The sequence below is a fragment of the Gnatocerus cornutus genome, chromosome 4, assembly GCF_029298725.1.
Source record: "Gnatocerus cornutus isolate USDA-ARS CGAHR chromosome 4, icGnaCorn1.1, whole genome shotgun sequence".
NCBI lineage: Eukaryota > Metazoa > Arthropoda > Insecta > Coleoptera > Tenebrionidae > Gnatocerus > Gnatocerus cornutus.
In genome coordinates this window covers 17,883,817-17,893,504 of record NC_142236.1, presented here as the reverse complement: position 1 = coordinate 17,893,504, position 9,688 = coordinate 17,883,817, and the positions used below count along the sequence as shown (strand labels likewise).

Below are 9,688 nucleotides of genomic sequence, written 5' to 3'. Positions count from 1 at the left end.
ATATTTTCAATAATCAATAACATCATTTATTTATACAGTTTTAAATTAAAGACTTCAATCATCCGAAAGTCCGTTTTTCTATTTCAGAGCTCTATCATTTATCCCCCCATCAATAATACAACTTATAAAAATTAAAGATTGCATATTAATAAATTACAGAGGCTGTATTAATAATAATACCTCATCCCTTAAAAGAAGGGGAATCTATTGACGTTGCACCAGTCTTCTTTCAGCTCTCAAACTGCAAAAATCACTCCAATGTCGTGTAGTGACAGTGCTATGTTCAACTGGAAAACATTTTTTAAAATGAACATTTTCTTTCTGAAATATTTCGGAATTTGGCCCGCCGGAAACGGAAAGTACAAGTTCGATTTATACAGCGTTTATGCTTTCGTTGTTTTAATCTTCTTTTTGACAAGTCACATTGTTTTGCTCACGTACACAATCATTCAGTTACGTTCGGATTTGGAGCTTTTAGCTGAACAGGAGTTTCCATATTTCGTCCATTTACTGGCTCTTTTCAAAGTAATTTGTTTCATTAGTCGTTTGCCGGAGATAAAAACGCTTGTCTGTGAGTTAAATTCGGAGATTTTTCAACCTCGGTCTCAGAAACAAGTGGAGTTAGTGCAACCGGTTCTAAACGAGTGGACTTTTCTTTATAACGTCTTTTTAGTTTGTTTCTTTTTCAATATTTGCTTCTTTATTTTATTGCCTTTTTTTAATGGAACTATCAAAGAGAAAAAGTTAACTTTTTTGGAGTATTATCCTTACGACTATACAAAAACGTATCTTTATGGAATAACTCATTTTCACCAAGACTTTAGTAATTTTCTCGTTGCAATTTACGCAATAAATATAGACATGTTTCTGGCTGCTGTCATGACATTCTTGAGCGCCCAGTGCAAGCTTCTTTGCTCCAACTTGAAGAATATGAAGAGTGACAATTTCGGAGAAGATTTAGTGAAGTGTATTGTCCATCACAGACGTATTTTGACGTAAGTACGAGCACTTATCTAATTTTTTACATTCTTTAATTTGTAGTGTTGTAAAAAAATCCAACAACTTGTTTGGACTCATAATTTTTGGACAACTCATGTTGAGCGCACTGTCGATTGGAATAGGACTGTTTCGACTGTCGCTGGTAAAAACTTCATCTCTTTTATTGAAACTTTGGCTATTTGTTAAAATAGTCGGATCCTTTTAGTATGAAGTTTTATTCGTCTCTGGCTTTCGTGGGCGTCATTTTGTTCCAAATTTTCCAATATTGTTGGTTTGGAGCGCAACTTCAGTTTCAGGTAAAAATAGAATTTTATTCCTTCTTTTTAAAGTATAAGTAACCGAGCAAGAGTTAGAGACTTTTAATCAAAGATGTTTCTACGTCAATTGAGTGTAATTACGCATCGATAATAACCGAGTCAAGGTTTGTGATTTAAGAAGTTTGAAAGTTTGACGAATTCAACAATAATTCAACTTTAAATGCAAACAGTTCCGTTATTTGTTGATGTGGCGCAGTTTTAAGTAAAAATTTAGATTCTTTGTTAAATTCTGCGTCAATTGAGTGTAATTGCGTCCCAATAGCTTTTCAGATCTCTAAGCTAGCGATTGAAGGAGTTTAAAAGTTTCACGATTTCAAAATTGTTTTAATTTTGGGAGCAAACACTTGTTATTTGTCAGTGTGAGGCACTTTTGGGTAAAGAGTCATATGAGTGCAATTACGTCGCGATAACCCATCCAGAGCCTACGACTTAAAATTTGATAGTTATCAAAAATATCAAAATTTTGAATGAGCTAATTAGCCATCTGTTAAATGTAAGTTTTACAAAACGATTAAATTTTTTCGGTTAATTCTGGATAAAATATGTGCAATAGCATTTCGATAGCTCATCTAAAACTAGCCAGAGTTTGATATTTTTATTTTATCCAACACATCTATATAAAACTATCATAATTGCACTCACTTTAAAGAAGTAAAGTGATAAATAACTGATTAGTAAGTTATAAGAATAATTTACGCTCAAATTAATAGAAGGCCTTGGCGTAATAATTAATTAATTCAAACTAACTTTTATTTCAATTTAATATAGTAATACAAATAACAATTAACATTTTATCAAAATAAAATTTAAAATGGTTTATAAATTGTAAATGTGTAAAATTTTTATGAGCGATAATTAATCGATTACGTCATGTATCAACCAAGCCAAAGCTTTTTTAAAATAGAATTAGTTTTTGAAATTGATTTAAAAAATCATATTATTTTCTCTCCTAGAAGATATCTATAAGATGTGTTAAATAAAATTTTATATGAAACTCATGGGTTATGGCTACAAGTTGTTGAATTATTCACATTCATTTCTACGTTTCTTGAGACTAAACATTTTTTTGCGTGACTTATTAGCTACATAACACAATAGTCCCTTAATAGATATTTATTATACAGGGTGATTTTTAAAAAACGGCAGGCGTTGTGGAATTTTTATTTATAAAAATTTAAAAAACAAATTTTTAAATGGCTTTTAATTTACTATAAGTTGATGATTTTTGAATGTTTCTAAACGTGTTAGTATATTTTGATTGAAATTATCAAAATTAAAAAAAAATACAATTAAAGTTAATAAAACCTAGGTGCGTAGTGTCAAATAAGAGAATGCCGTTATTGTAATGTCAAAAAGCAGCAAATAACAGAAATAAAGGTCATTTTTTTTTCAAATTTTTAATAACAAAAGACAATAATACAGGGTGATTCTTATTAATATTAATCAAAGGGTGCGTTGACATTTTTTGAACATGTGCTTTCTTACACCATACGATTTTGTTCAAGTTAGAAAAAACTGCGTGCTTTTCACCGGTGAACGTTATTTTGTTATTTTAAGCATAACAATAAAACAAACTCACAAAAAGTGTTTATGTGTCTTGTAACAACCGCAATCCGCAAATCTAACACTTACACCTGACTTGATAGATGACAGATCAGTGACAGCGAAGTTGGAGCCCAATGCCGTATCATGTGGTAACATTTCGCGGTAAAACAAATGCATTTTAAATGTTTAAAATGTGCTTTGACTACACTAGATTTGCATCATTTCAGTTCGCATTAATGGTGCATAACAAGTAACAGTAGTTCAATGTTCAATATTGCCAAAAAATAATTAATTAATACATGCACCCTAACCCCTGTCAATTCTACGCTTATGTGAAACATGTTCAACTAGTAGCGAATTGCACTACGCCCTACGTCAAAATTGCAAAGCCGTCTATGATTAATATTAATAAGAATCACTCTGTAATTACAAATCAGTAAAAATATCTACTTAATTTAATTAAAATACTGTTGAAACGCCATCCCGTTTTATTCACTGCACAGTTGCCACCTACGAGAAACTTGCATTTCGGAACGTAGAAGAGTATCAGGTGAAATTTCTCTACAAGCTGTCACAATTCTTTCTCTTAAAACTTCTTTTGTTCTTGAACGAGTGATATAGACAATATAGACAAGCTCTTGAAAATATTTCCAGAGGAAAAAGTCTACTGGTGTTAAATCTGGTGATCTGACTGGCCACCGAATAGGACCGTGGGTTCCAAACCATCTTTCTGCGAACCTTTGTTTGAGATATTGCGTATTAATTCGTGCATTTTGAGGTGTAGCCCCACCTTGTTGAAAGAAAACTTGTTCTTCTTGTTATTTGATGCTTTTTGACATTACAATAACAGCATTGTCTTATTTGACACCACGCATCTAAATTTTATTAACTTTTATTGCCTATTTTTTTTGAATTTTAAAATTTTGATATATTTTTTTTTGTAAAAGTAGAACATATTACGCATTTCTGAATCAAGAAAATTAATATCTTCCAAATTATGAAAAAAAAATATGGGTTCCAATTTAAAATAAGAAAGTTGAATATTGCCCAAAATATACTGAGACATTTAGAAAAATTCTAAATTCATCAGCTTATAGTAAATTAAAAGGCATTTAATTTGTTTTTAAAATTTTTAAAATTGGTTTATAAATAAAAATTCTACAACGCCTGCCGTTTTTAAAAAATTACCGCATAAGAGTAAAAAGCACATTATTCACGACAAAAAAGCAGTTATTCTCGAGATCGTAGACTAAGAGAATAAGATTTTTGGAGTAAATAATTCTTTTACATTTGAATTATAATACGAGTTTGGATCCAAAGCCTCTGTGGTTGCAATTAAGGCATTAAAAAAATTGACAGAAGTGACAGCACTGACAAATTTGTAGCGTTTAGAAAGCCATTGTCATCGAAATGAAGCATAATTTTTTTATGGTTTTTAGAAAATAATAGAGTACTTTATCTGTCTCAAATGAGTGAATAAAGACTACTTTATAAGTGCATTTTGGATAAATAATTATTATTATGCACAACGTATTTGTCCCCTTTTTTATTATTCTAGCCCCCTTTCAATTAGTTGGCATTATTTATTTTTGCAGACTGGATCTATCAGTACAAAAAACTGCCTCTTGTTCTTAACATTATTTAGTCCTTTAACTATTTCTTTCACTTCTTCCTTTGTGGGCTTTCTTTGAAAATATTTTTTTTCTTCTTCTTTTTCTTCAATTCTTCTTCTAGATATTTTCTTACACGTATTTCTTTTTTTCTATTAAGAAGCACTTTGAAGGAATTTTTGGACTTTTTCAGAAACACTTTTTCCATCTCTGTTCTTGATTAACACGTATTTCTGCTCTGGTACCCTCTTTTTCAATGCTCATTACTGGTGTTTCGTAGTTTTGTCTTTTCTTTTTTCTGAATATTAGGTATATTAAAATGCTTTCTTATTCCAGTAAAACTTTTTTTTTTGCTTTATTATTTTCGGTCACTATCTATTCTAGTCTGATTTTTTTTTTGTTTTTGACAACTTTTTGCCATTTCTCTTTTGCTTGTTTTTATCTATTCTTGTTTTTTATTACACCGAAATTTTTAAGCGTTAATTTTACACTTTCTCATATTTCTTGTTTATTTTTTTTCTAATTGTATTAGTTATCAGTAACTTAGCGTCGTAAAGTTTCTTTAATTTCTTTTCATTCACTTTTACTTTTCTTTCCTTCTTCTCATTGGTATAATTCGGATTCTTCCCCTTCAACTCCTAATTGTTTTAATGTGAATCATTTTTTTTGTTAGGTCTTGTCTGTTCACTGTAACACAAATTTTCCCTTTGTATTTATCTCTCGAATAACTCAAGTTGATATCCTGCTTACAAACATATTCTTTTTTTCGGCTTAATTTTTTTCCATTTTGCAGTTTGCTCGCCCGGTCAGGTTTTTATCGGCCACGTTTGTGTGATCTAGTTAATGATATTTGTAGGGCACTTTGTTTTTTACACAGCCATGCTTTCATAAACTCGATTATTTGTTGTCGAACGTGAACTTAGATTCTGTATAAAATTTTGCGTAAAATAAGTTTAAATAACGCAACATTGCTAAAAAAATAAGCGAGAAATCGACTGAAGAAAGTTTACATAATTGTATGTTTACATAATAAACAAGACCGTAGACCAAAAAGGTCTTTTGGAAAGATTTTCAAGGAACTTTTTTGGGACAAAAAAGACATTAAATACTTTTGAGTTTTACGTTAAATGGAAAGAGCAGCTCGAGGTATATCAAGTGGCCAAATTTTTACTCGCCAGAGGTCAAATAGTTTACGAGTAGCGGACAAAAAACAGAAAATTTAAAAAAAGGTACAAAGCGCAAGAAAAACTGTGGCGATGACCGTTTCTTTATATCACTCGTAGATTCGAAGATATTGAGCATTAAAAAAATTGGAACTGAAAAGTCACCATCCGAAACTTTAATTGGTCATAACTCAGTTATTTGTTATCGTACGTAGATGCTGAACTCGGATTTGAAATCTTTGCAAAATTCTGCGTAAAATGAACCTTAACAACGCACGTACTGTAGTCATTAAATTTAAAAAAAAAAATAAAAAAAATTGATATAAGAAAAACCACAAAATCGTGAGATTTCAGCTATTAAAAATGCAAATGTTATCAAACTTGCCTATCGTTAATCGTTATTTCTAAAATCGTCCTGCATAAATGCACGGTTGTGTAAAAAACATAGTGCGCATTTACAAATTAAGGTACTACACCTTTCACTTTCTGACTGAAAAGACTTGAATAGTTTGAATAGTTTGACGCTTTCTTCTTCGTGCCACTTGCAATAAACATTTTCAACTTTACTAAATACTAAAATGATTGATTTAAAAGCTATTTGATTTGGACTATTTTTTTTGTCAAACTTTGTGTCTATTTTTGCCTTTATTTTCTAAGCTTTATTAATACGAGTATTTTGCTTTATTTTTTCAGAGCAACCAGATCTCATACTCGGCTTTCAAATCGGATTGGACAAGTGCGCAAACAACAAAGCAGAAGAATCTTATAATATTCATTATGAACACTCAAAAACCAGTCTCATTGTCATTTATGAATATATTTTTACTATCACTGGAGGCTTTTGTAACAGTGAGTATTTAAACTTAATTCTGTCACAAATTACTATTTTTGTTTTTTTTTTCAGATTTTGCATAGTTCTGGCTCATTCTTCGCTATTCTTAATCAACTTAATGACTAAAATTAGTAAAATTAAATTACTTAGGGTGCAGCTAATTCACATTGTCAGTTGTAATTTGCACTTTTATTAAATCACAAGTACAATTCTTTTGTAGCTTTTATTAGTTTGTTTGATCCGAATGTATGTATATACATTGATGCTAAAAATTAAAGAATGTTGAGTTTTGAAAAAACACGTGTTTTGTACAATACTTTTTCTACGACAATAATTGATTACAACTTTTTGAATTTGTTACGGAGAGAAGACGTTTCTGGCTAAATGGTAAAACTGAGGCCAGAAAAGTGTTTTCTTTCTCTTGGTAAGCATATAATTTCATTTTTTTGTACTAATCGATAACTAAAACTGCATCTCTCTATCTGTTAAAGTTTCCGATATTTTTGGATCTTTAAAATTGTGGCTTTTCGACGACAACCCAAAATTTTAATTACCAATAACTCAATTATTTGTGAACGTACGCGAAATTTTAGCACGGATTTAGATTCAGCTTGAAATTCTGGGTTAAATGAGCTCCAGTAACGTAAATTTGATTCACAAATAAACTAGGTGTTGACTGAAATAGGTTTTTAAAAGATTTTTTTAGAATACTTTTTTCAGAGCGAAAGCTAAATACAATGTCTTTGAATTTTATGTCAATCAAATAAAGAACTTAGAGTCTAGAGTTTGGCCAGATTTTAGATTGATAGAATAAGTGGTTTAGAAGAAAGAAACAAAAAACAAACAATTAATTCTTTTTAGTTTCAGCATTTTTTTTCTAAAAAAATCGACCATTAAATTTTGAAAATCGGATAACGGAATTTCTCCAAGATATGGCACTGATTTTCCGGATCTTCAAAATTTTGGTTCTCTGGGAACACAACCCAAAACTTTAATTGTTAATAAATTAGATATTTGTTGACGTACGGAAATTTTGAGCACAAATTTGGATTCAGCCCTAGTTTCTGCGTAAAATGAGCTATAATAAGGTAAAATCGATGCACAAATAAATTAGATATTGACTGTAATAGGTTTTCAGGAGGTCTTTTTGGAATAATGTCCGGGCAAAAACGAAGTTTAATATCGTTGAGTTTTATACAGGGTCCGGCAACACTTGTGTCCACCCCCAAAATCATCTTTAATTTTAAAGATAAAATTTTGAAAATTTGCACTCGCTCACAGTTGACAAAGCTCTAGAAGCTAACGCAAAAATGTGTTTTTTATCTCTGATAGTTTTGGCGTCGCGACGCCTTAAAATCATATCAACCCTTAATTTAATTTTTTTCCAATATAAATGTGTTAAGACTATCTCAGTTGTTATTTTAGATTTAATGCAAATTCTCTTCAAAATTTGAGAACAAAATGCGGTTTTATCAAGTTAGTTTCCAATTTCATTACGTCAAAATTGGCAACTACGTTTACACCCATCTGTCAACATTTTGTGTCACAAATGACATCTATCTTTTGGCTCGCTTTAGATTGTATCAAAAGTCTTACTTGGTGAAATTGTCGCTTTGTCAATGTTAATTAACGATTTCTGGTGTCCATAAAGTGCAACATGCCCGTGTTAATCAAAATTAACCTTTATAAGAATGAATGAAGTGACTTGTGAAATTTTGGTGTAAACGTAGTTTGCCGCTGCGTTGTCAGAATTTTGAAAACTAACTTGATAAAACAGCGTTTTTTTCCCAAATTTTGAAGAGAATTTGCATTGAATCTAAAATAACAACTGAGATATTTTTAACACATTTATATTGAAAAAAAATAAATTAGGGATTGATATCACAAACCTTCACCATTAACTAAAAATTACACTTTTAAGGCGTCGCGACGCCAAAACTAGGAGTGATAAAAAACAAATTTTTGCGTCAGCTTGTAGAGCTTTGTCAACTGTGAGCGTATGCAAATTTTCAAAATTGTAACTTTAAAATTAAAGACGATTTTGGGGGTGGACACAAGTGTTGCCGGACCCTGTATAAATCAAAATAAGAACTCGAAGTCTAACGTGTGGTCAAATTTCAGATTGATAGAATGCGAAAAAGAAACAATACAAAAAGTATTTTTTTAGATTCAGTAATTTAATTTTTTGAAAAAAAATTACCAAATTTTAGAAACCTGAAAGCGGATTATAAAGAACAAAATTGAGAAAAGAATGATGAAAAAAATCGCATTTCTCTATTTGTCGTAGTTTTCGAAATATGAAGCATCGATATTCCGGACCTATAGAATTTAGGTTTTGTGGCGACAACCCAAAACTTTAATTGTCAATAACTCAGTTATTTGTTAACGTACAATAACTTTTAGCACAAATTTGGATTCAGCCTAGATTTCTGCGTAAAACGAGCTACAATAACGTAAGTTTGATTCACAAATAAATTACATATTGATCGAGATAGATTTTCAGTCTTTTTTTTGGGATGTGTTTTAAAAAACTTTCTTTTTCAGGTCAAAAACAACGCTGAATGTCGTTTAAATCCTAAACCGAAACAACCAAGAAAAAAATAGATAATGCGTTCGACGCCCATTTTTCTCACTTTTTTTTGTTGAGTGGGAGCTATCATGTTTTATTATATTGTAATTTTCACATTTCTAAAATTAAAGGTTTTTTTAATTTTTAAATGCATTTCCACATACGGATGCGTTAATAGCTTTGTTACCAAAGCAAAATTAAACATCAAAAGTTTTTTATCAGTATAAAAATAACATTTAATAAAACTTAATCCTGGTCCTTTCTAGTCGTCAAGCTTTCCAGTTTAGTACAAACATTGTGTACAAGTTGTTAGGTTTTTTACCAGTCGAATGTCATTAAAATGAGTAATGTAAAGAAAAATGTAACTCCATTACAGCACTAGTTGAGTTATGAGCACCTTACACATTTAAAACAAGAGACAAATAGGTAAGAAAGAGTTAAACATTTCTTTACTTGACTCTTCCAATATTACCAAGTCTACTAATAACATCAATTTTAAAGAAGACTATCCAGAACAACGCAATATACCACAAAACATTAAAAACGAAAGCCACCAATCTCATTTTTTGAGCTTCTGTTTGGACTTGTCAACATCATCTTTTCCTTTCAAAACGAACATATCAAGACCTTTGAGCGCATTGTGGAGATAATCC

General features: G+C 30.6%; 1 protein-coding gene across 1 annotated transcript; it reads left to right on the top strand.

Moving 5' to 3' along the window:
* Window positions 1-1,054: 1,054 nt before the first annotated feature.
* LOC148176505 (4-vinylanisole receptor-like) lies at window positions 1,055-6,733 on the top strand. Its single transcript, XM_088034664.1, has 4 exons — window positions 1,055-1,141; window positions 1,191-1,295; window positions 6,328-6,483; window positions 6,539-6,733. The coding sequence occupies exons 1-4, from the start codon at window positions 1,094-1,096 to the stop codon at window positions 6,590-6,592; spliced, it is 363 nt and encodes a 120-aa protein (XP_087890790.1). The 5' UTR covers window positions 1,055-1,093; the 3' UTR covers window positions 6,593-6,733.
* Window positions 6,734-9,688: the final 2,955 nt, after the last annotated feature.